Here is a 25,936-nt window from a genome sequence, read left to right as displayed (position 1 = left end):
CGGGGCAGCCGGGGCCTCGCTCTATGTTTTCATTTCAGGAAAAAAATACAGAGCGTGCTGGAAGTCTGACCTTGGAACGCAGCGAAGGGCTGCACCGTGCTCTGCAGTCGTTGACTCAGAGAAACATTCCGGTTGGAGAAGACCTCTGAGATCCCCAAGCCCACTCCACCATGCCCACTGCCCACAGCCCCCAGTGCCACATCCCCACGGCTCCCCAGCATCTCCAGGGACAGTGCCCACCCCGCTCCCTGGGCAGCTGTGCCAGCGCCTGACCGCTCTCTGGGAGTAGGAATTGTTCCTAATACCCAACCTGACCCTGCTCTGCTGCAAGGTGAGGCCGTGCCTCTCATCCTACCCATGTTACCTGGAGCACAGGCCGACCCCCAGCTCAGCACCACCTCCTTGCAGGAGCTGTAGGGAGCAATGAGGTCTCTCCCGAGCCCCCGCTGCTCCACGCTGACCCAGCCCACCCCCTCAGCCGCTCCCCACAGCTCTGTGCCGCAGACCCCCACGCTCCGCTCCCCTCTCTGCACACGCTCCAGGGCTCCCACGCGGGGCCCAGCCCTGAGCTCAGCGCTGCGCTGCGGCCCCACCAGTGCCATGCAGAGGGACGGGCACCTCCTGCTCTGCTGGCGGCACTGCTGCTGACACAGCCACGATGCTGTGTCCTTCTTGGCCCCTGGCCACGCTGCTGGCTCCTCTTCATCCCAGCACTGACCAACAACCCCAGCTCCATTTCCTCCCCACAGTCTTCCAGCTGCTCTGTCCCACGCCTGCAGCGCTGCCTGGGGTTGTTGTGGCCAAACTGCAGGACCTGGCACTTGGTCTCATTGAAGCTCTTGTTGCACCCACAGCACTGAGTGCTCCCCTGAGCACGATGCACATCCAGTAGGCACCTGAATACGTAACAGGAATGGTCTAAGCAAGCGTTTTTGTTCCGTGCATTCCCTCTGGTTTTCCAGACACTGGCCTTTAGGCACAGGTCAGCTCGCAGCGAGCTTGACAGGGGTCACCCCTTAAAAGCTCACTGACTGTTCTCACATGAGTGACACTCTGGAAGACAAGCTGTTTGCATCACTGGAAACCAGAACGGCGCTCGTGTAACAGATTGGACAGAACAGATTCTCCTGACAAAGCAAGCAGGGAAGACTTGACTTAGCCGAAAGCAAAATATTTTTATCTGCAGCCCGGAGAAATGTTAGGGAAACTGGAGGCAGAAGGAAATGACATAAAGGTAAATGAAGAATTGGCCAAATGACAGGAGGGCAGGCCGTGGCCGAAGGAGGATTATCTGCCGGAGGAGCACAACTGGCAGCCAGAGCTTGAAGGTCAAGAATCCAGAAAAAGTCGTGCTTAACGCTTCCAATATAATGGTGGAGATTAGGCAGGGCTCTGATGAAAGAACAAAGTCAGCAAGCAGCGTGAGGATGGCAGCTGGGAAGAACTCAGTGATTGCCATTATCAGAACCGCAGACAGGAGAAAGTTGGACGTTACGAAATTCAAGGTTATGCAAGGGAGGAAACCAAGGACCTCACCAGGAGCTGAAGGAGAAGCAGAGACCGGGGCTTCTGAGCAGGAACACTGGGCTGTGTGACTGATGAAAACACATGAGAGAGTGCAGAGCCCAGCAGGGAGGGCTGCCTGCTGGGGAATGGGAGCACTGAAGGAACAGGGCTGCTCCAGCAAACACATGGCACAGCTCCGGCACGCGCCCTCCGACACAGAGCAGCGCCCTGGGACTGGAAGACGGACCGTGGCCATCAAAACTGCTGTGAGCATCAGGAAGAAAAGACCACGAACTGAAATGATTTAGCTTAGGAAAAACAAGAAGAGATGGAAAAGGAACAGATCCTTCTCCGTAACTTCAGTGGGGCAGCTGCTAGGGAATATTTCACAGAATGGCTTGGGTTGGAAAGGACCTTAAAGATCATCCTAGCTCCCCATTTCTCCACACTCGAAGGCAGTATTTGCACAAGAGCAACTGCTCGCATCATTTCCACAGCGTATTTAGCATGGAGGTTTTCACATGGAGCAGAGAAGCAGCTCTCTAAGCAAGCAGCAGGGAATGGAGGCAGTGAAATTCCAAAGCCCCACAGCTGCATGTCTTTCAGCTAATCCCAGAACCACGGCGTGCTGGGGCTGAGGCTGGGGGCACCTCAGGGTCCCTCGGGTCCCCCCCCCACCCCAGTAGGGCCACCCAGAGCAGGGGGCCCAGCCCCACAGCCGGGGGGTGGGAGAGCCCTGAGGAGGAGAGCCCGCAGCCGCCGGTCCCAGTGCAGGGCTGTGGCACCCAGCTGGCACGGTGCAGTCGATTTTTGGTGCGCTCACGCTGCTGTGGACACGAGCTGTGTCACAGATGAGTGAAGGACGAGTCACAGTGGTCGCACGAAGCAGTTCCCCAGCGGGCAGCCAGGGCCCAGGCCTGCAGACGGACTCCAAGGGCATCTCACCCGAGCTGATTTCAGAAAGGCTGATCTCCATCAGTGAGATTGCACAGTCATCCTGGCCTCCCCGGTCCCGCGCTGCTCCCACTCAGCAATATTTGCCTAGAAACGACGTTTCAGATCCCCCCGGTTTTGTCGCTGCTTTGTCTCTGAGCTGTGCGCTGTAGCTGGGGCTGGGGCCATAGCAGCAGGGTGCAGCCGTGCTGGTGCAGCATCCGAGCACGGAGAGGTGACGGCGCAACACCACGGTGCTGCAGTACGACAGGAACCCTATTTTATAACCACACGTAAATAATGAAGAAGTTCCCTCAATGACAAAGCAGAAGCATCTCTCCTCAGGCTTCATCGTCCCTCTCGTCTCAGAGGCGCTGTGCTAACCGGAGGCGGAGAGGAGCTGCTTGCTCTCTGCTATCCCAGCAGCTTTGCACTTTCTGCCCCGATGCCCAATTTCATTCTACGGCCGCACGTCTTCAGCTGGCACCGAGAGAGGAGATGTTAAACACCAACTGCGCTGCAATTAGGGCAGAGTACGTGGCGTCCCATCAAGAGCGCGGCCACCTCCAGCCCCTCTCCTCTGCCAAGCCCCATTAAGGCCGCATGTCACACAGCCCCGCTGAGCACAGATCTCCATCACTTCCCAGCACCCTGTGCTGCTCTGCGGCCCGCTTGGGCCCACCACAGCCCCCCCAGCTCACCGCCTGGCTCCACCACCAGCTACCGGGCACTGCACGGAACCGCAGAGGCTGGGAAACAGCCCCGAAAGCACCAAGTTCAACCATCAGCCCGCCTCGACTCCGAGAATCACGGAACCGTTCCGCTTGGAGATGAGCTCTGAGACCCCCACGCCCAACCCCAGCCCACCCCCACCATGCCCACTGCCCACGTCCCCCAGTGCAACATCCCCATGGCTCTGGAACATCCCCCGGCACGGTGACCCCCCCCCCTCCACGGGCAGCCTGTGCCAGCGCCCAGATGCTCTTTGGAGAAGGAACTGTTCCCAATATCCAACCCTATTTCCCTCTCGAGACTAAAACCGGCCAGCAGCCACTGAACATTCTAAGTTACAATCTGTGCAGAAAAAAGGGCTCCCGCAGCACAAAGTGCCATCGTTTAATCCCACGGCCACCTCCGAGGAAAGCACCAATCCTCTTAGATGCAAGAGCTGCTGGAGCCCGGCACGCGGGAGCAGCGGAAGGCAGCGCGGCCAGCCGGAGCCTTGGGCGTCTCAGGAAGACAGATGAACCTGCAGGGCACGGAAAAGCTAACTTGTCACACAGAAGGCTCTTTTTTTTAGAACAGATAAGCTAAATATAGCATGCTCCAGTTAAAAGGATAATTTCTTTCCGAGGGTGAATCTTGCTCTGTTCACTTCCCAGTGCCTTGTGCCCCTTCTGCGCCCTGCGCAGCCACTGTGGAGCTGCCCTGGTCGCCCACAGCTCCACCAGGTGTCTGCAGACAAACCCACAGCTCCAGAGCAACTCCTGCAGGGGCTGATGGCCCCGCTCCATGCAGCACGTTGCTCGTGACAAACCCATGCAAAGGACTCCAGCTCCTCACCAGTCCCCTCCGCTAAGCAGCTTACTGGGCTGATCCCAGTGCCAGATTCACGGCAGCCCCTCGGTGCAGCAGTCGAGATCCCATGCCCTGCTGCAAAGCTACGTGATCCGAGCGTGCTCAGCACCACGTGTGCAGAGTGGTTTTATGGTGCGGAACGGCACGCAGCTCGCTCACCGAGCACCGACATCCCTGGTGCGCTCCGAGGTGCAGCCGTGGGTCAGAGCCGAGAACAGCCGCCTCCTCCAGCCCAGCCACCCCATGCCCACATATGTGTTCCATAACTGGAACGCTTCCTTCATCCAGAAAAGGTCAGGCTGAGCCACAGTCAGCATCACTGAAACGCTGCGATAACAGATGCAGTGCAGCATGGCATCAAAGTGCACAGTACAGCCAGCCTTACCCGATCTTCAGGGATGGGAGCAGGCTGGGAGCGAGCTGTGTGGGAGCCAGGATGCAGGGGGGGGTCCTCCCCCCAGCTTGGCATCCACGCTTCTCCCTGAACTGCCTGTGAGCAGCATAAAACCCCACTCTATCGGATGCTGCAAACAGAAGACTCAAGTTCTGAAGAGAACTGGCACAGGCTGCCCAGCGAGGCTGGGGATGCTCCCTCCCTGGAAGCACTCAGGGCCAGGCTGGATGGGGCTGTGAGCAACCCGGGCTGGTGGGAGGTGTCCCTGCCTGTAGCAGGGGGTTGGAACTGGACGATCTGAAAGGTCCCTTCCAACTCAAGACACTATTCACCTTCTGAGCTGCAAGAGCACACTGCTGGCTCGTGGTCAGTTTGTCATCCACCAGGACCCCCAGGTACTTCTCCACAGCTGCTCGGAAGGAGCTCTTCTCCCAGTCTAAACAGGTATCTCAGATTACTCCGACCCAAGTGCAAAACCTTGCACTTTGCTCTGCTGAACCTCATTTGATTCACACCTTTCGAGTTTGTCGAGGTCCCTCTGCATGTCCCTGTCATCCCTTCCTTCTAATGCGTCAGCTGCACCGCTCAGCTTGGTGTCACTGGCAAACTTGCTGAGGGTGCACTCAATCCCATCATTGATGTCATTGATGAAGATGTTGAAGAGCACCGGTCCCGAGACAGACCCCTGGGGGATACCACTCGTCACCAGCCTCCACCTGGACATAGTGCCACTCACCACAGCCCCCCGTCTGCAGCCTTCCAACCAATTCCTTCTTCACCAAATAGTCCACCCCTCAAATCCATTTCTCTCCAACTGAGAGATAACAATGTGCTGGGGGACCCTGTCCAAGGCCTTGCACAAGTGCAGGTAGATGACATCGGTTGCCTTCCCTTTGTCCACCAATGCTGTCACTCCACCATGGAGTCCACCAGATGGGTTAGGCATGACCTTCCCTTGGTGAAGCCACGCTGGATGTCTGGGATTGCCAGCTCATCCCTCATGTGCTTTAATACATCTTCTAGGAGGATCTGTTCCATGATCTTCCCAGGCACAGAGGTGAGGCTCACTGGTCTGTAGCTCCCCGGGTCCTCCTTCCTCCCTTTCTTATAATTGGGAGCGACGTTTCCTTTTTTCCAGTCCCCGGGGACTTCACCCGACAGCCACAACTTTTCAAACATGATGGAGAGTGGCATAACGATGCCAGACATAGCAAAAAGCTGGTTATGTTTCAGACTGAGCTCCATTTGGATGCGTATTTCACAGCACTGCATTATTTCCTTTGGCGAGCCTTGCAAGCATGAACTTCGTATGAACTCCACTTCTCTAAAGGGTCGCTGCCAAAAAATGTACCATAAACTATTGGAATAAGCAAGAAAAGAAAGGGGATGTCGGCCCAGGCATGAGGGAGCAAAAAGGGAAGTACCTCTTTTGGATGCAGCTACAGCCCCGAGACGGTAATGACAGGAAAACCAGGCAGTGTGAGCATGGGTTAAGAGCATGGCCTGCCCGTGGGTGACGGGATGGAGTGGGATGGAGGCCCTGCCTGTTCCTCCTACTCGCCTCCAGGGTTTTAAAGACACCCTTCTAAAATAACAGCAGTCCGTCCAGCTGCCAGAATCGATCCTAAATGCACCCCAAAACTACAGAGATTTTAAAGGTGGTAACACAGAGCCACCGGGTCTCACCACAAAGCTTCTAAGTCTTCTTGGCATACGTGTTGCTTCATGCTACGATGAGAGGCAACGGCCTCACGCTGCACCAGGGGGGTCAGGCTGGGACAATTCCTCCTCCAAAGAGCGGGCAGCGCTGGCACAGGCTGCCCAGGGAGGTGCCACCATCCTGGGGGTGCTGCAGAACAGCGGGGATGTGGCACTGGGGAACATGGGCAGCGGGCACAGTGGGTGGGTCTTCTCCAACCTGAACGCTTCTGAGAGCTTCTTCATTCTGTACTCAAAAAGTTAAGACGCAGGGCACTTTGGAATCCAAGCTTAAAAGCAGGAAGGGACGAGCCGAAGCGGAAGGCCAGTAGGAAAGCACCGGAGGAGGGAGGCACGGTGATGGTCCACCCCACACCCACAGCCAGCAGCGGGCACAGCAGTGCCAGCTCCTGCAGCCCTGCCCTCCATCCCCACCTCCCCCTTCCAACCCCGCTGCCCAGGGCCGCAGCCCCGCTGCCGGGAAGCGCAGCATCACCCCACGTCCCCCCCCTGCACATCACAGAGTTCGTTACACAACGGCTTAAGCTGATTTGATACAAGCAGCCAACAAGACTACAGCGCAGGAAGAAAATCTCCTTGAGCGTGTCGTTTAACATGCAGAAAGAGCTGCCTGATTTGTGTCAGAGGAGAGCAAACACTGGAACATGAGCAGCATCACGGGTCCGACCGGGCACTCACAGCCCAGCCGGCCCCGGGACACGGCCCGCAGCCCACGCTCCTGTGCAGGGCAGAAGTGATGTCAAGATAGAGCAAGCTGCTGCTGCTGTTTTTTTTTGTTTTCCAGCAATTCATTAAAATTACCAAAAGGAGAGCTTGTGTCGCAGCACCAAGACCATTAAATGTGTTTAAAGCAGATCCTGGAGGCTTCAGAAAGGGCGCAGGGTTTGCAGCACACGTACAGGGAAGCGCCTGGAGCGGGAAGAAGCATCAGTTTTCTCCACAAACAGACAGGAGCTGTCCCGCAGCGTTACTGCATCACGGGATGAAGTAAAGGCATGGGCACCAGCACCAGCACCGCTCTGCCCTTCAGCAGAAATCATCCTTTGTTTCACATAAACCCAAAAGAGCCATTAAAACGTGCCCCTGGGCAACATAAAGCCCTCGGCACAGCCCGCAGTGCTGGGGCAGGAGCCGTCCCTTCCCTGGGGCTGGGCAGCACGGGCTGACCACCCTCCCACACGCAGCTGTGCCTGCATCCTGAGCTGCCCGTTGCAGCAGCAGCGCTCCCAGACAGGCAGCGTGGAGGTCCCAGCCCTCTGCTGATGGCATCCAGGCTCCCTGCTCACATGAGGCACGGGACCTCAGCTTGAATTTTGTAAGGAAAACGAATACGGAAGATGTCGGCTGACAGCCGGCTGAAGAGGAGCCAGCAGCGTGGCCAGGGGCCAAGAAGGACACAGCATCGTGGCTGTGTCAGCAGCAGTGCCGCCAGCAGAGCAGGAGGTGCCCGTCCCTCTGCATGGCACTGGTGGGGCCGCAGCGCAGCGCTGAGCTCAGGGCTGGGCCCCGCATGGGAGCCCTGGAGCGTGTGCAGAGAGGGGAGCGGAGCGTGGGGGTCTGCGGCACAGAGCTGTGGGGAGCGGCCGACGGGGTGGGCTGGGTCAGCGTGGAGCAGCGGGGGCTCGGGAGAGACCTCATTGCTCCCTACAGCTCCTGCAAGGAGGTGGTGCTGAGCTGGGGGTCGGCCTGTGCTCCAGGTAACATGGGTAGGATGAGAGGCACGGCCTCACCTTGCAGCAGAGCAGGGTCAGGTTGGGTATTAGGAGCAATTCCTACTCCCAAAGAGCGGTCAGGCGCTGGCACAGCTGCCCAGGGAGCAGGGGGGGCACTGTCCCTGGAGATGCTGGGGAGCCGTGGGGATGTGGCACCGGGGGCTGTGGGCAGTGGGCACGGTGGGGTGGGCTGGCAGTTGGACGTGATGATCTTAAAGGTCTTTTCCAGCCTGAATGGTTCTGTGATTCTACGGTAGGAACTGTACTAAACGCACTCCTCCAAAAAAAACACAACAGTTAAAAACCTCGTATGAAAGAAATCCCGATGGGACAGCTATAGGAGAACATGTGCCCAGAGGACTGCCCTGTGCCATGAAACTCAGGAGTGCGGTCACTACCGGGCCCAGCAGTGCTATGGAGCGGATGGACGCCTGCCCCGACCCCCACAGGGCCAGCACGACTCCTCTGCTTCCTCATGCTAAAAGCTTCCATCTGCAAAAGGATCTCTGTGTCAGCAGCAGCCACTGAGGAGCCCGCTGAGGAGCGTACTTCCTCTACTTCATCTCCCAGCACTGGGGTTCTGCAAAGGAGCTGCTCCCACCGCATCAAAACCCCACGCAGCCCTCCCAGGGTGCACACGAAGCCGGAGTTTGGAGGGGAACAGTCACCTCGACACCCAGCCTCCCAACCAGGAGGGTCAGAAAACCGCCAGCACCGATGCCTGAGCGCCCACGTGGGCTTTGCACAAAGCACAGCTACGGAGCGGAGCAGCCGAGCTGCAGCTGAGCAGGGGGGGCTCACCTCGCTCCGACCCGGCACAGGGAGCAGCCCTGCAGCAGCCGGTGCCCCAAGCAGAGCTCTGTGCCAAACAAACCTTCACCCTGACACTGCACACGTACCCGTGTCTGCAAGTGCTTCCACACCTGGGAAGTCTCTTCCAGCGCCCTGGGCTGACGGTGGCTCAGATGGCACCCGCCGCTCAGCTCCCTGCTGGGTGCAGGATGCTGCTCTGGAGCACAGCACAGCTCCGTGCTTCCTGCACTTGTGCTGCAGCAGCCGGGCAGGGTGGGCCCTTGTGGGCACGTGGCTCTGTCCCCACAGCGGCAGGACGTCCCCGGCTTTGCCCCACGCTGACAGGACACCACCTCCGTGCTCCATCTCTGCCCTACCAACAACCACCCCAAAATCCAACCAGCCCTCCGTCAGAGCAGGCTGAGGAACCGTACGAGCCCTTCGCATCACTCACTTCACAACAGAAAGTAATTCACCTTTGGTGAATCTGGGCAGACCCAGAGAGCCGTTCTGAAAACCCTGAGAAGCTCTTCCCAGAATCTGAGAAGCCTCTGGAAGTAAAGACTCACACCACACGTGAAACAGGCCGACAGGCAGAGGAGGAGAAGGAGCCTCAATAGGAAAAGCAGTTCTAAACGTTCCGGTTTCGAAACACCAAACGTAAGGGGTGAAGTTTATCTTTAAGGAGCTCTCCGCGAGAACAATTAATTGGGCAGCAGAAGTGGATTACCGCTAACGAACCAACGCAGCAGCACGGGCGGCGGCTGCGTGCTCCCGCGGCAGCCGTCGCAACGCTCAGCAACCTCCTTCCACGTGGGTGAGCGTTCCCACAGACGTGCCACTTCTCCACCAGCCCTGCAGAAGCCGAGCACCCCAGCCACGAGCTGGGCACCCATGGCATTGCCGCAAGCACCGGGTGCTACCTGGAGCCGCTCCACCCCCCGCGTGAGAGAAGCAGCCCCCACCCCTCCTGGTAGGTCGTCAGCGCTGCGAGAATTGATTTTCCTTCCATTTTTGCACCCCATTTCAAAGCAACCCATCACGTGGCTCCCCGAAAGCGTTCCAGCTCCGATGCGCTGCACTGAGCCCGTGACGGACGTGTCTGCAAACCGCCGGCAGACGCGCGCCCGCCGCGTGCCGCTCCGAGCCTTTACCTCTGGTGATGCTGCCGGTGGTCGGCCACGAGCGCGGGGACGCGCAGCACGAGCAAGGAGGTTCTCAGCACAGAACGAGGCAGGAGGTTCGTTTGAGGTGTTTTATTAGGGTGGTTTATTCAGCAGCCATACACAGCTTCACGCGGTACAGAGCACCGGCGTCGGTGAGGAAAACCAGAAGCGACAGCGGGCAAGGTTATAAGCACAGAAAGGTTAGAGCACGTTCTGCAAATACATCAGGGGGCCCTGAGAGGAGGGGTCGGGGAAGCAAGCAGCTCCTCCTCCAGCCACGGCTACGAGCGGGTTTGTAAACTTACTGAAAACGAGGATGGAAATCCGGGGAGAACAGGGGCAGTGCAATGGAATGAACTGCTCGTGAGCCAGAGACAGCACCCCGAGCACCCCTTAGCAGCCATAGGAGCATGGGATCTCCCGCTGGAAGGGACCCACGGGGGTGGTGGGCGCTGCTCGGGGCACTGAGGGCTCAGTGACCCCATGGGCCCCCAGGAGCACCCCATGGGCAGCACCTGCACAATGCCTGCACTTGGCTAAAGTGAAGCGTTGTGGGGGGGACTGCGCGTGGTTACCCTGCAAACTTCTGCTCCTCGGCCTGAAAATCCCTCTCGTGGATGGTCCACGCTGTTCCTGGGGAGCTGGGCCCACTTAAGGCAAAAGGTGAGAACGGGTGGCTCGAGGCGCCGAGCTGCAACGCAGCGCAACAAACAGGTACAGGAGGTCTTCCAAAAACAAGCACACAACGCTCTGCTTTTGGCAACAGCCAACGGAAAAGGAGCAGGGCCCCCAGGCGCTCTCCTCGCCCCACTGGCAGCATCAGGCCGTGCCAGGAGAGATGGGCAAGGCCAGGGGGAGCTGCCACCGTGAGACCGCATGGCACGGCCCCAGGGAGCCAGGCAGGCCAAGGCCCCAGGCTTGGGGCATTGCACCAAAGGGCAGGGCAATGCCCCAAGAACTGCATGCTGCTGCATGGGGTAGGAAGCACCAGGGGCTCAGATGGTCCCAAATAACGAAGATGGGATGGGATGCTGTTTGAGGGAGAGCTGCGAGGGGAACCTGGAGGCAGTGGGAGCAGCGGTACTCACCCAACGAGCGCTGCTCCAGCACCAAGCCATCAGATAGCTGCTGCCGTAACGCAGGTGCTAGCGGGGCCCTGGGGTGTCTAACTGACAGCTACTCTCTTCCCAAAGAAGCAGCTACTTTTTTTTTGGCAAAAGTCTTACAATAAGAGCTTCTGGAGAATCCTATTCTGCCTCACGCCGGATTTTGGCTCGGACAAACCCTGCACTTTCAGCAGGTGCTGTGGGCAAAGTCATGGGAACCGTACAACACTTCAATCCTCAGACAAAGCACACGCCGGTCTGCGAGAACCCCGGCTGAACTTGCCTCATCCAAACCATGGCACAGCCTCCCAAAAATTCCCCTCTCCTGCTCCGTTCTGCTGGATGGCACCAGCCACTGCCACGGGGTCCGGGAACTCTCCAGCTGTGCCAGCACTGCAGTGCACTGCCAACCCCCGCCAGTGCTGGTTCTGCTTCCAACAGCCGGACACAGTCTGAATTACCCCAGTCCAGAGCGGACAATTTGGATCTTTTGTTCCTCTCGGATTTGGAAGGGACAGGTTTTTTTCCAGGGCAGGTCGAACGTCACCCACCCAACCGGCCGCCATCACCAGAAGGGAAGCTGGCAGCACGGAGCAGCAGGACGGGCCCCACGCACAGCTGGGCCTTCTGCCCCATCCCCAGCCCCACAGCCCTCCCCAACCACCCCAGAGGAACCGCCCGCACCCGGGGGGACGTGGCCATTCCCAATCTGCTCTTCAAGTCTCCACAATAAACGCCGCGAGGTGGTAGAGATAAGAACCCCACGCAAGAAGGGGTCAAAGCAGCGAGGGAAAAGGCGAGTGGGGCTCTGCGCTGCTGGAGAAGCGGCGAGTGAAGGGAGGGAGCGGGGCTGCAGTCACTCGTCCGCCACGAAAGCGCAACTTTCAGTGCCACGCCGGGCCTCGTGTCGTTAAACCTCCAGGAAAACAGGATTTTAGCTTAAAAGTTAGAAGTGGTTGAGCTGCAAACGGAGCCGGAGTGGTGACGTGAGTACAGCGGGAGCGCCGAAACGGTGCAGAGAACAACCCCGGTGCACGGCTGTGCTTACAGAAAGAAAGGAAGGTCTCAACAAGCACTGCAGAGCAGAGGGAGGAGGAGCAGGGCTGATCGGCCGCAGCGCTGCCGCCCTTGGGTTCTTCTACACGCAAAGTCCGAGGCGGAAAGCAAGAGCTCTGCAAAATGCTGAAGATTTTAGAAGAGCAATGGCAGGTAGAAAAGGAGACTGGTCTTGTAACAGTGGCAGCCCCAGTGTTAGGAGACAGTCTAGGCTTCTAGGAGGAGAAAATAGAAGAGGGGGAAAAGGAGGAGGAGAGGGAAAAGGGACGGGGGGAAGGGGCAAAAAAGCGCAAGTCATTAGTAAACATGAACATTCAGGTAGCACACTGCACAACAAGCAACGTTTCACCTCGCGCAGCCAGGAGATTTGCCAAAAGCCGGATCAGACACGGCGCAGCCAACGCCGCCGTGTGCGTGGATCAGCCACCATCGGCGACACGTTGCCGCCGGGAGCAGCAGCTCAGGACGCTGCTCACGAGCACAATTTGCACTGAAATCAGCAGCAAAGCATTGCTGCGGCCTGACCTGAGAGAAAGATGCAGGCTGGCCGAGAAGGGAGGACAGGAACAGCCAGCGACGCCGCGCAGGTCTCTCCTCCCAGCAGGAGGACAGGCAGCACCGCGCAGCGAGCGCTGCTCCCGCTCATCCATCGCTCCGATCCATCCATCCTCGATGGATTTCTTTCTGTAAATTTGCCTGTTCTTTGTTTTTTTTTTTTTCAATATCATTCCTTCGAACTTTGGGCAAATATCCCGCAATGAGGAGCTGCAAACGTAGCGCTACTCAGAGATCACTTTGGTCGCAGTTTCAGAGCCGCTGTCGGTCAGTTCCACTCGGCACCCTCCGGCTCCGCAGCAGGGAAGCCACCAGCCGCCCCTCACCACCGTCCCCCCCCAGCTTCCACCCCCTCCCTCATGCAGCAGGCGTGCAGCGCTGCTCCGTTTACCCTTATAAGGAAGCAGCCATCGCCGGCTTCCAGTCGCCGTGCTGGGGGCCCAAGTCAGAGCTCCTGCTCGGCAGCTCTCACCGTGTCCCAGACAGAACGAAAGAACCCCCCCAGAGCAAAGAACCGTCCTGCCGAGAACGGAGCTGCCCGGAGAGCTGCCTCCCCAGCCTCATGGCACACAGGTTGGGGCGCATCTTCGCTTGACTTTTGGAAATACCGACCTATGCACATCCCCGCCTCGAGCACGTGAGTGCATCGTGGTTACGAGGAGAGCGATGGGATTCGGGGCGGAGGGCGGTGAGACACGGACGAGTTGATAAAACACCTTGTTCTAGGGGTAGGTGAGAAGCACAGCAACGCTTCCCGTGCTCTAGATCGAGGAGATAAGCGGACACCTGGATTTCCAAAGAGCCTAGCTGCATTTCCCCAGCACTTCCCTGAAGTCTGTTCCAGAATCCAACTTGAACACGGCGAGCTGCTAAGCGCTCCCTGCAGCTGTGGGCACAGCTTTCTCCCAGCAGAGAGCTGCACGCTGTGAGCATCAGCCTGCTCACACCCCGGCCCCATGGCACGGCCACAGGGATCGCTGCGGCTTCAAGAGACAGGCCAGGGAGCAGAGAGGGCCGAGCACACCTGAACCCACTGCAGGCAGCAGCACCCGCTCCACGTGGAGCCCACTGACATCCACCACTGCTCCGGGACTGCTTCCCTGCACTTCTGCACGGCTTCAGCTGCTCTTCAGCTCCCTGGGAGTAAAAGACTCCGTTACCTGGCTTATAAGCAGCACTTATCCCTTGCTCTCCGATGTAGGAACACGGATTTTTCCACTATTCCATCAGGAAGAGCGTGGCGGGGAAAGAAATAGTGGAACAGTTCCATTGTGCAGACCCTGTGTTATTCCCAGGGACCTCATTAACTCGATGCCTGCCACTGCTTCTCCTCTGACACGCTGCCTCCACCGCTTTGATGTCACTTTCCGACAGCCTTTAACAAGAAAAACAATCCAGCTCTACCCCGTAAAGACGGATGACATGAATAAATTAAAGGGCTGCAGACACATGAAAGTATCTTTGATCACAGCTGTTGGCACCAGGTGCGCGAGGAGTTAAATCTCCAGAACCCCAATACTGCAAACGGAACAAGAATTTTTTTTTAAAGCACAAATTCAGAAGTTCGGTGAAAACTCCCAGTGCATTTCAGGAGTTGCACTGGCCGTGTCCTACCCCTGATTCTATTATTTCTGTATTTAAAAGCCAGGAATTGCCCTTGGGGCGGTTCGGAAGCGTCCTTACTTTCAGTTTTACGCTAGCTTCTAAGAGATGCGCCGTTTCCTTTCGCCCAGGTTTACAAAGGCAAACCAAGTGCAAAGCTCAGCGTGGAAGCTCCCATCCTCAATCAGAGCACACTAGCTAGAATCACTGCAAGAAAGCGTTTTCGCTAGCCCCGTCTCTCCCACTCCTGGAAGCTCATTGCTGCCTCCTGGATCACCCCTTTTCTCAGGGCTGCACCTATGAACCAGCAGAGTGCTGGCACTGGGGCACCCAGACAGCCCAGGCCATTGGCTGGACCCTGCTACAGCTGCACTGGGCACTGCAGGGAGGGAGCCCAGGTAAAGAGCAGTGAGCAGCAGCAGGACAGCACAGCTCGGGGCAGACAAGGCCGGCCCCATCCCAAGGAAGCGCTCCGCTGGCTCCTGCACACAGCCCTGGAGTTCTGTGCCGCCCATCACCAAGAGCTCGGCTGGAATTGGGTAGGAAACCTCACTCACGGCAGAAGGCCTCAAAAGAGGGAAGTGGTGTTTGGCATTAAAGGCAGCTGCTGGAAGATGACTAACTCCGGCACGTGCCACGCTGGCAGAGAGGTGAACTACGTTTCAGATTCCTCGCAAGTCTGAAATATGGGTCCACTTCACTCATCACAAGTTTCCTGTGAAATAAGCTATCCTCGTGCTGCCCGAGAGCTCAGCTCCGGCTCTGACAGCACACATCTAAAGCCAGCTCGAGGAAAGAGTTACAGAAAGGCAGCTATGGAAACGCCCCAGAGAAGCTGCAGAACAAACAGCAGTGTGATTTCACGAGCACTAAGTAGTGGGGGAAAGAAAGAAACATCGCCGCCCGTGCCACTGGGAACAGATGTCATACTCGAGGGTTAGGAGAGAGCTCTGCTAAGAACATCTGGGTTTCCTGGAAAGCCATTTGGGTACCAGTGCCCTGCGTGTCCCCTTCCCACACTGAGCGTGGACAGCGCACGCAGGGCGCTCAGAGCATGGCTTCCCTCGTGGAAGCAACGTCCAACTCCACGTGGAAGTTTGTTTTGAAGCAGTCGAAACAAAAGAGTTCACTAAAATAAAATAAAATAAAAGCAACCCTCTGCAGGGAAATACTTGACAAGGATGAGTGCGTTCGCTCACGGGGAGGTCTGGCTGCTCCGAGGACGCATGAAGATGACGACGTGCCCCGTTCCGACGCGAGGCACTTACCTGGGCGGTGATCTTCCATCCCGTGGTCGCCGTTCTCCACAACAGTTGGCCCAGCAGCTGAAGGATCTGCAACAAAGCAGAGGCAGCGTTAGCATCCGGTGACCTCAATCCAAAAAGGAGGGCAACGCTATCGTTATGAAACGCGTAAGGATTTTCCCCCAGAATTATTTGGAAATGAATTAAGGCGCCCACATGGGACTGAGTCTGTGCCACGTGAAGGCCAAAAGGAAGAGCCGTCCAAACACGGAGGAGCCCACGACAGAGACCCAAGGCACAGCACCAGCCCAGGGCCGGCACCAGGCACCATGACCACAGGGGATATTCGGTGACACCTCTGAATTTCTACTCCTAGTCTGACAGTATGGGGCCTCTGTGCTACGCTGCACATAAGTGCTTACTGCAAAGAGAAGGCTGCTTCAGCCTGAAGCTTGTCGTCCTCTCCCCCAGGTTTGCTATGAAGATGCTGGCATCCTACAGCAAGTTTACTCCAAATGGAGCACGTGCCGAGCTAGCCGGCGCCTCGAGTTATTGCAAGTGCCCTTTAGAAGCTGTTATCTTTCCTCAGTACAGGAAATATTTTAACCCAGTGGCGCACACATCCACTTTTGACAACGTGATGCCCATCCCGGGGAAGGAGCAGGTGGCTGCTTAAAAGCAGTGTCCTCAGGACAGAACCGTGAGCAGGCCCAGCTCTCAGCTGTGCTCACCTCCAACTCCTCTCCCTGAGCTGGGCAGCTCCGAGTCTACCAGACGAGCCCACATCAACAGCACAGGGAAGAATAAGGAGGTTGTGGGTCACTGCTGTGACACACAGTTGATCTGTGACAAATGACATGGAGAAGGAGCTAGCTCAATGCCTTCTCTGTTTTTCCAGTAAGACTTGGGGAACCCCAGGACCCCAGGTCCCAGCCCTGGTGAAGGAGGGCCAGGGTCAGGGAGCACTGATGGGATGCACCCGAGCGCTGAGGGAGATGGAGCACAGCACTGAGGCCAGTCCTGGCTGTCCCTGAAAGGCTCCTGGTGGCTGGCAGCATCCTGAAGGCTGGCAGGAAGCAAACATCCCCCGGCATCTGCTCAGAGGGCAGCTTCGGGAAGGTCCCCTCACCTCCAGGGAGCTGTCTCCAAGCGTGCTAGGTTTTGTAAAAGGCTGCTTGAAAGCCGTGGTTGGGAATAATTGAGGTATTTAATTCACACGTAGCAGTACAGTTTTTAAGAAGGATGCTTCTTGAACTCAAACAGTTCTTCCTAATGATCAAAATCCTCCCGTGAGATTCTCTGTTCTCTCTAGAATTTCCACACTGGACCACAGAGGGTGAATAACTCAGTCTGGGAAGCTGCTTGAGGGTTCAGTTCCTATGACTGCATCTGAGAGCGGGCTACGGACCCTCCAGGAGCAGCTGGATTGTGCCAGCACCGATAGCGGCCCAGACTGCCAGCAGCACAGTGGCTCAGGTGAACATCACAAGGCCATTCACCTGCACCCACAGAACCAAAGAACCCCCCGTGCTGGAAGGGACCCACCAGCATCACTGAGTCCAGCTCCTGGCTCCACGCAGCACCACCCAAAATCCAAACCGTATTCCACCTGCCTTGGCCCCGGGGATCAAAAAGAAGCACAGAAATACATCACCCTTCCAGCAAGCATCAGATCTTAACACGCTTTCTAATTCCTTCAGTAAACTCTACTCGCTTTCCCTGAACTTACACCATTTCAGAGCTGGAAAAGGGGGAAGGCAAAACCACTGCAAGACCAACAGCACCGGCGTTAGCTCAGCGCAGGAGTGGCACGTGCTGTGGCAGCAGCTCAGCTCCTCGGGGCGCCCATCTGCTCGCTGCCAGCCATCACCCCGTGCTAAAAGCACCGAAACCATTCCCCTCCATCACTGCCAGGACGACACCGAGTGGGGCTGCCCCTTCCCCAGCCCGAGCCGTGTGAGAACAGAGCACACGGGACGCAGCTTTCAGGGCTCCATCCAGCCCCCAGCAAAGCAGAAGGGAACGCTTTCCAGCTCCTCGTGCGGGTGTTTTACAGAGAGCCAACACCAACATGCTAGACAGCTGAGAGGAAAACACACACCTACATCCCTTCCAAGAGCCTGAAAGCACCGCAGGAATCCCCGGGCCTGCTTCTTAGCAGCCCAACGCACCAGCTCCTCCTGCTGTCAGGCTGTGCAGGCCCCGTCTCTTAGCCTGGCAGCACGGCAGCTCAGCCCCAGCGCAGTGCTCCCAGGAGCAGCACTCCGTCGGTCTGCATGCTTCTCACACAGCTGAGGGGTGCAGAAGTGTTTATTTGTCAGACTGGGCTGGTGGCACTCGGGGTGACCGCGCTGTGGTCCCCACTGGTGGCACTCGGTGCGTTGCGGCTATGCAGAAAATAAACACTTCATCCCAAGAGCAGTCTCATTTTGAGACGGATCTCGCAGGCAGCAAGGGCTCCGAGCCAGCTGCCCTCTGCCACAGTCAGCACAATGCAACCCCTCCTACCAAGGGCTCTGCAAGTTTAAGTCTTGTTCACGAGGGTGGGTAGCGATAGGACAAGGGGGAATGGTTTTAAGCTGAGACAGGGGAGATGTAGGTTAGATGTTAGGAGGAAGTTCTTCACTCAGAGGGTGGTGACGCACTGGAACAGGTTGCCCAGGGAGGTTGTGGATGCCCCATCCCTGGAGGCATTCAAGGCCAGGCTGGACGTGGCTCTGGGCAGCCTGGTCTGGTGGTTGGTGACCCTGCTCTCAGCAGGGGGGATGAAACTCGATGATCTTTAGGTTCTTTTCAACCCAGGCCATTCTGTGATTCTATGACTAAAACAAAACCCCAAACCACCAAAACATTACCCAAGCCCCATCAAATGCTACGGGAGATGGAAACAAGGACAGCTCAAAGCCAGCTGTGCTTCTGGCTTACCCTTCAACAGAGCAGAGAGGGCCCTCCAGCCCGTGTAGCTCCAGTCTACAAAGAACAAATGCCTTCCTCCAGAGGAGCACCACCTTATCCCGTTCCCTATTCACTTCCCACTGGGAAAAGACAAGCAGGGATGAGCAGGACACACCGCACACCTCCTGGCACACGAGGCTATCTCCAAATCAAACAGAACCGGGCAAAAGCCAAGCAACATTTCAGGCTGAGCACTGGGCTCCCACATCAGCAGAAGAATCAGGATGCCACGTGCTTGCTTCCGTGCCTCCCTGGAAGGATCACAGAATGACTGAGTTTGGAGAAGACCTCGGAGAACACCAGGACCAACCCCAGCCACCCCACCATGCCCACTGACCACGTCCCCTGTTCTTGAACAGCCCAAGGACCGTGACCTCTGCCCTGTGCCCATGCCTGACTGCTCTTTGGAGGAGAGGTTTTCCCAAGTATCCAACCTGACCCTCCCCTGGCACAGCGCGAGGCCGCTACCGCTCATCTCGGAGGATGATGAAACAGGTTAAACAGTTTCCTTTAAAGTTTGGGGTTTTTGGAAGACGAGCTTCTTCTGGAAAAACAGGTCAAACCAACCACACACATTTCCATGAGAACAGCTCCTCTCAGCAGGGCCAGCTTTTATTTTTATCGCTCTGAAGGTCAGCTCCTCTGGAGCAAGCGAATCTCAGAGAGCTGAGCGCAGCGCAACCTGCGGGCCAGGCCTCCTCCCCCGTCCCCTAAATTGCTTAAAAACAAAAGCATGTCAAGATGTTGTAACTACGTAATCCTCATCAAAATCACAAGATGGTATTCGCATCTGGCCAGCGGATCAAAGGATTGTTTTTACATAAACAAATTTAAGGCAGCGTTTGCTAAACCCATAATCTCAAGCAAATGGATGGTGCCAATGTAAGAAGCCCTAATCCGCAGCAGCGTGTCGGTGCAGCGCGCATGCGAGCACGGCTTCACCATCAGCATGGGATGAAGGAGGGCACAGAGAGCGCTGGGGTGGGCTGCAGGCACGGCCCTTGGGAGCACCCCATGGTTTGGCACCCGTGTGCATGCACAGGCTTTGCTGGAGGGCTCGGATAAAAGGCAGGAGTGGGAACAAAAGGCCAGGCTGGACGTGGCTCTGGGCAGCCTGGTGTGGTGGTTGGCGACCCTGGACACAGCAGGGGGGTTGAAACTCGATGATCTTTGAGGTCCTGTTCAACCCAGGCCAGAATTTGAATGTAAATGGCAATCGAGGCTTGCCTGCTTTCGTGGCACATGGCCACGTGGGCACGTCAGCATCTGAAGGCACAAGAGAAGGAAAACAGCCTGCCCTGCTCAGATCATAGAACCACAGCATGGTTGGGTTGGAAGGGACCTCACAGCCCCCAGCCCCACCCTGCCATGGGCTGGCTGCCCCCCAGCTCAGGCTGCCCAGGGCCCAGCCACGGCCTCAGGCACCTCCAGGGGTGGGCACCACAGCTCAGGGCAGTGCCAGCACCTCCCTTCCTCTGGGTAACGAATTCCCCCTCATATCTGCCCTAAATCTCCCCTTCCTTTAGGGGAGTTCCCCCCAGAGGCTTCAGGAGTTTCCACCAGGCCCTCCCCGCCCCTTCTGAAATATGGAACTTGAAAGCACAACCAGCGAGCTGAGCACCGCTCCGCGAGGTGTTAGGGAACGGAGCGAGCGCTGCTATTGCCCGAGGATACCAACCCAGTGCATTTCTCTTGTGGACCAAACCAGCTCGATTCGTTTCGCCACTTTCTTTCATAATAGACCGAAAAAATGTCAAGAAGGCTTTGGCTTATGGAAGTCAATCCTCAGGGCGCTCCCTCCTCCTCGGGGCAGCAGGGGCACATTGTGTCGATAAGGGAATGAGCCTAAGATCCATGGAGCTTTCTAAGACAACCCGGCCCAAAACCCAGCCCCTCACACTGCTCCCTGCAGCCCCCACGGAGGAGACCCTATGGGGAAATGAGCCAGCAGCTGGTGCAGCTGGGCCCCAGGTGCTGGGCAAACAGCTGGAGCCTGGGGCAGGGCAGGCAAAGCTCAGCCCCGCTGTGCCCAGCAGGGCATCTCCTGCTCCCGACTGCTCGTGCCCCCTGGTTTGCATGTGTCTGGCAGCACCCTGTGCAAGGAACAGGGGCAGACTGGAGCCCGTGCACGCTCCGATCACGCCCAGTGCTTGGTTTTCATACAAAAGGCAGTACGAGGATTCATGCTAAGCAGAGGTTTTGCTGATCTTTGAGCGGCATAGGGGCTGAGAACAGAGGCTGTGAGACAAAGAAAATATTTAGTCTGTCACAAGAGACCAAGGTATAAGAATCTCACACCATCTGCTGACTTTTCAATCCCTCTGCAACAAAGGGGGAATGTGGGCACACCCTCTGCCCTCAGCTCCATGCGTAACCAAATATTCACATTTTCTCCTGCAAGAAGGGTGCTCGCTCCCACTGCAGGAAGGGGACAGGGAGAGGCTGGGGCTCCGCTGCAGGCTGGGAGCAGCTCTGCTCCAACCCCAGAACAGCGCTGAGCTGAGCAGTGCCTGGTGCCTGCAGTACCCGCAGAGCCATCTCGTGGCCGTGTGCGTGCTCGGGAAGCTCCAGAGCTCTGCCCCCAGCAAACCAAGAGACCTTCACTGCTGCTGGGGCCCTCTAAAACCACGGCAGCGAGCTGGGCAAGCAAAGGAAGGCAGAGCGTGTCTGCATCCACGTGGCCGAGGCCACGTGCAGGTACAGCGCAGCCCAACCTCTCCCCAGCTGCACCAACACTGCACGGGTCCTCACCTGAAACAGGACCTCGCTCAGGAGCACCACTGCATGCTGCAAGCTGCCACAGCACCGGGCTCACCTTCTGCTTCCCTCACATCCCTTCAAAGTCCTTCTCCTTTCCACAGCACCCCCAGCTCAGGTGTGCACCCCCAGCTGCTGAGCCCGGGACAGAGCCACGGAGGCGTGCCGAGGAGCAGGCAGCGCCCACAGCAATCCCTCAGCGTTACGTAAAGACCCCACCGTCCTAAGAGGATTACCCCCACAACTCAGCAAATCCTGATGCTCAGCCAGTTGTTAGAAAGAAGAAAAAGCCTTTCTTCTTAATCTGCGCCTTTCCAGTGATATTTTTTAAATTAACTATTAGTAAGTCTTCGCTCTTGGGATGCATCGAGGTGGCCACGGAACCGCTCGGCATCTCCTCCTCTTCTCCCTCTCTTTGCACTCCAAATTGACCGACCCGAGTCCCAGCTCAAACTTACCTAACCTGGCTCGGGGCTTTAGAAACAAGAGTGCAACAAACCCAAAATAGCCGGAGCCTGCCAGGCTGCGTGATGAAACCTCTCCTGACTGGGGAAGGGCAGCAGACAGCACGCTGTCTGAACACATTTGTGCCTTTAACATCAAGAAATGAATGGGCAAGGGCTGAGCGCCCGGTGCGGGAGCTGCTGCGCTCCCCAGGAGCTCGGGGCTCTTTGCAGCGGGGTTGGGGCAGGGAGCAGAACTCACTGTGCTCCCCAGGGCTGCGCTGGGGCTCCCGGGCAGGCAGCTCGTGTTGGTGGGCTCAGAACGGGAGTGTGCAGCTTTCACGGCTTCTTTAAAGCGGTCAGAAACAAGGGGAGAGGCTCCAGGAGAAATAGGAATCCCGATCACTTCGGGGGGAAAAAACTCATCAGGCTAATTAAGACATAAAAAGATGAAACGCCAAGACCGGGGCGCAGTAAAGTGGCACCATTTTAAGGTGTGGAGTGACAAACCCCACCCTCCTTGCACAAGGTGCAGAGCTGGAAAGCAAAATCCGATCCACTCGGGGCAAGCAAGCTCTCTGGTCTCTTTAGTTACCGTCTCGTTTTGATCTTGCCAAAGATTTAGATAATGCTCAGAATCGTGCTGCAGCCATCCCAAAAAAGGGAAAAACCAACTCTCCAGAGCAAGACCAGATGCAGAACTGTGCTCCCCTCGCCCCGCAGAGCACGGAGCTCTGCCACACACACACCGGGGAGGAACGGGGCTTCCAAAGCTGGGAACGAGTATTTGAAACACACGTTGTGTCAAGATTTCAACAGCAACTGAAAAAATCTGGTGCTGAGATATTGTAGGATCTGCTAGAATTGTTTCCAAATATCCCTACGCCATACGCAAAAACATTAACGAGTCTTCGTGTTTCTCTTACTCCCGTTTCTGCAGGGCTAAAGCATAAATACCTGTCACTAGAGTTCCTATAATTGGATGGGACAACATACATCTGAATAGACCGAAGCCCCAAGGTTTACAGTCTCCTTGCTCACTTCCTTCCTTCCCCATTGTTTGCTACCACGTAATGAACTGGGTTAGGTGGAAAATTCTGAGCTGTGTTGTTTTCTGTATTGCAGGACACCTGGCTCGCTTCTGAACAAAGCAAACCAGCGCTCCAAATCAGAACACGTTCCCTTTGTGTGCCTCCCCACCCCGCAGCCTGCAGTGCTCGTTTATTCTGATGGGTGTTAATTATAGCTCTCCCACACATCCTACTTTCATCGGCATCAGCGGGCATTAAGATTAAGGCCAGGAAAAAGCCAACCAACTTTCTTCTGGAGGAAACCACCAGGTTGCCTCTCTTTTACGCGGCACAAATCAAGGAGTAAAAACAACAGGCAAAGGTAACCAGCCTCAATCTGAGGGGGAGCAAAGCAGCATGTATTGAGAAAGAAACACCAGAGGGGACCCCCTCATAGCTCACTGCTTTCCTTTTCATTCAGCCACAGAAGGCTGTTTTTAAACCTCTCCTTTGTCTTAGTAGTTTCTGACGACGTTGCACCGCTAATGAATGTGAGCATACAATGCGTGCACCCTGAGCAGCACGGAGCTCAGCTGAGTAACCCCACCTGGGCTTACCCCGAGTGCTGGTGAACAAACCACGTGCAGTTCTGGCAGGGCTGGGAAGCACTGTACGTGTGACTGCAGCACTCACACCTCCAGGACTGTGCTTCCCCTAAGAAGCTCCAGCCTGCAAATCATGAACATCAGTAACAGCTCCTTCTGCTGAGTAGGAACGATTCTACAGGCTGGAGAACTGAAGGCAGAGCGGAAGAGGAATTTCAACTCAATCCTTTGCTCTTAAAATAAATGGCTCAGTCTAAAACCAGTAACATTTAAAGATATTTAAAGATTTAGGCTGGACATTAGGAAACACTACTTTTCTGAAAGAGTGGTCAGGCGCTGGAATGGGCTGCCCAGGGGGGTGGTGGAGTCACCATCTCTGGAGGTGTTCAAGAAACGTTTAGATGTTGTGTTGAGAGCCATGGTTTAGTGGGGTTATTGGTGGTAGCTGGATGGTTGGACTAGGTGATCTTGTAGGTCTTTTCCAACCTAGCTAATTCTATGATATTTCATAGCAGGCCCAGCAAAATCACAATGAGCAGGAGTGTCCTGCAGCGCCGAGTGCGGCACCGCTGCTCTTGTACTTCGGACACTTACGTTCCACCTGAATGCTGTCGGCGTGGGATTTGCTTTTTGGTTCCTGGCTCCCAGCCTTGGCGTCGTCATCGTCCAGCAGAGGCACGTAGTCTGTTTTATCCACCGTCTCTCCAACCACGTCGTCAAACTTCTCTGCTTCCAGAGTGGCAATGAAGTCCCGTTTCACCTCCTCCTCGATCTCAGGAGGCGGCTCTGTCAGAGCATCCGCAAGGCTGAGGTTGTGGTCCAAGTCAGCCATGGCTTAGCACCTTTGCAACCTACAAAACCACGTGGGGAAGAAGAAAAAAGAAACAAGCGTGTTTTAGTAAGGGACGCTGTAAGCCCCGAGCTTTGCTGGCACAAGAAGTCACGTTTGTTTTAGCGCTCAGTAATTGCCACATGTTCACAGAACGCCCACCACGGTGCAGAACCAAACCAAGAACCATCACCACCCCTATCAGGTCGTGCTGCCTGAACACTACCACGTACCACGCCATGCTTCATCAGAACCTTTAAATAAATGAATGAAGGCATGGAAGGGTGATACCTGGCCAGCACAAACGGCCCTACGTCCATTTCTGCCCCGCCTCGGATCTGCGAGTTAATTACAGATCCTCAGCAGCAGGGAGACAAGTGACGCACGCGAGTTTAGTTCTCGGTCGGCCTCCACCCAGCCTCCCCGATGGAGATTAGGGTTTGACGTAACCTGGTGGATCCTTCAGCGATGCTTTTGATCCAGCACAGCGTTTATGTCCTCAGCAAACCTTGCTAATGCCGACAAACCCATCCTAACCCTGGGATTTGGGCTGGAAGGGAAAACTTTTAATAACGTTTACGTGGGAAAAAAAAAAAAAATAGCGAAGCACAAATATGCATCACATATTAAGGTACACGAGGTAGAAAGAACCACCACTGATCTTCTGCTCCCAGTTTCTAGCTCGGTGCTCAGTTCAAGCTCCTCGCATCAAACCTCAGCCACCTGCTTTGCAGCGAAAGCTTTCCGGTTGGCACAAGGAACACGCCTGTCAACAACTGCTTGTGCTTTCAAACATCGAAGATATCGAAAGCTCCATCCCTGCACTTCAGCCTTTTGCAGACATTGTCAGGTACAAGCTGTAAAAGCCAGAAACCAAAGGGCTTTCGGTACCCGAATGGCAAACCTACAGCTCCTCCCCTGCGTGCTGGCAGCGAGGGGCTGCCCCACCTTTCTGTAACTGCACACAAGTTCAGCTTGGATGTTTGGAATGATTTCTTCTCCAAAGAGCGGTCAGCGCTGGCACAGCTGCCCAGGGCTGGGGGTCACCGTCCTGGGGTGTTCCAGAGCTGTGGGGAGGTGGCACTGGGAGACGTGGGCAGTGGGGGTCTCAGGGCTTCCCCAATCTGCATGGTTCTATGAACACCACCCAGGACACAAGCGCCTTGCCCAGCCCCAGAGGACAGCAGCAGACAGCAGGCTGCAGCACGGGCATGCCTTCACTGAGTTCCAGGCAGGCAGGGACTCACTTCCAGCACAGCCATCTGGGCATTGCCTAGAGCCTTCACAGGAACAAATGGTGACCCTACACCACGATCCTTTTAACCACGTTCTCTGCTGCTTTCAACTTGAAAGGGGAAATGATGGCCTTTAGGTGTCTAAAAAGCACTGCTACTATGAGCACTTCATCCTCTTCTTCTGAAAGCTTCATTTAGCACAAGCTTTAAACGTTGGTTTTCTTCCCTTCGACAAGCTGTTCCACCACGCAGGAGTCAGGAGGTCAGCAAACAGCTCCACAACACCCAAAGGCTCGGGGAAGCGATCCTTCGCATGTTCCAAAACGCCCCTGCTATTTTAATTCCAAGCACAGGAGGGGCCTTTTAGCAGCATTTCCTCTTGACAACTTAATTCAGGGTCTGTCCAAATTGCAAGTCATGGCCATCCTCCCACTCTGCTGGAAACCATTGCCCAACTACCCTGCAGAGCAGCCCTTCAGCGCTGAGCATCCCCTCCCAGCGCAATCCGCGCCGTGTGGGCGTCCTCAGCCAACGCCAAGAGCGCACGAGACGTGCACGGCCGCAACCCTGCAGGCTTAGCAGCAGCACTTAGACGGCCTAGAAATTATTTCCTTGTTGCTCCATTGAGATATTCTGTCATCATTTCTTTAAGCCCAAACCATCGCCTCCAATCAACCTCGCAAATGCCTCCAGAGCACCCCCAACGCAGGAGCTGCCACGTGAATGGGGCCGGGGATGC

The 25,936-nt window shown here is 56.3% G+C and overlaps 2 protein-coding genes across 4 annotated transcripts in view; both read right to left on the bottom strand.

Moving 5' to 3' along the window:
• Positions 1-25,936, bottom strand: part of LOC110390697 (GTPase IMAP family member 8-like) — a 685,191-nt gene that overhangs the window by 336,585 nt on the left and 322,670 nt on the right. The gene's annotated exons all lie outside the window — the stretch shown is intronic.
• MAP4 (microtubule associated protein 4) overlaps positions 1-25,936 on the bottom strand; it is a 96,731-nt gene that overhangs the window by 55,294 nt on the left and 15,501 nt on the right. For all 3 annotated transcript variants that reach the window (XM_021382132.1, XM_021382134.1, XM_021382133.1), the window contains exons 2-3: positions 23,728-23,984; positions 15,388-15,453 (exon numbers count right to left, since the gene is read on the bottom strand). In XM_021382132.1, the coding sequence (XP_021237807.1) occupies positions 15,388-15,453; positions 23,728-23,965 (304 nt within the window). In that variant the 5' untranslated portion in view covers positions 23,966-23,984. The remainder of the gene's footprint in view (positions 1-15,387; positions 15,454-23,727; positions 23,985-25,936) is intronic.

This window comes from Numida meleagris, unplaced genomic scaffold (assembly GCF_002078875.1).
Source record: "Numida meleagris isolate 19003 breed g44 Domestic line unplaced genomic scaffold, NumMel1.0 unplaced_Scaffold180, whole genome shotgun sequence".
In the NCBI taxonomy this organism is placed as follows: domain Eukaryota; kingdom Metazoa; phylum Chordata; class Aves; order Galliformes; family Numididae; genus Numida; species Numida meleagris.
The sequence above is the reverse complement of the archived record's forward strand: the minus strand, read 5'-3'. Positions and strand labels throughout refer to the sequence as shown.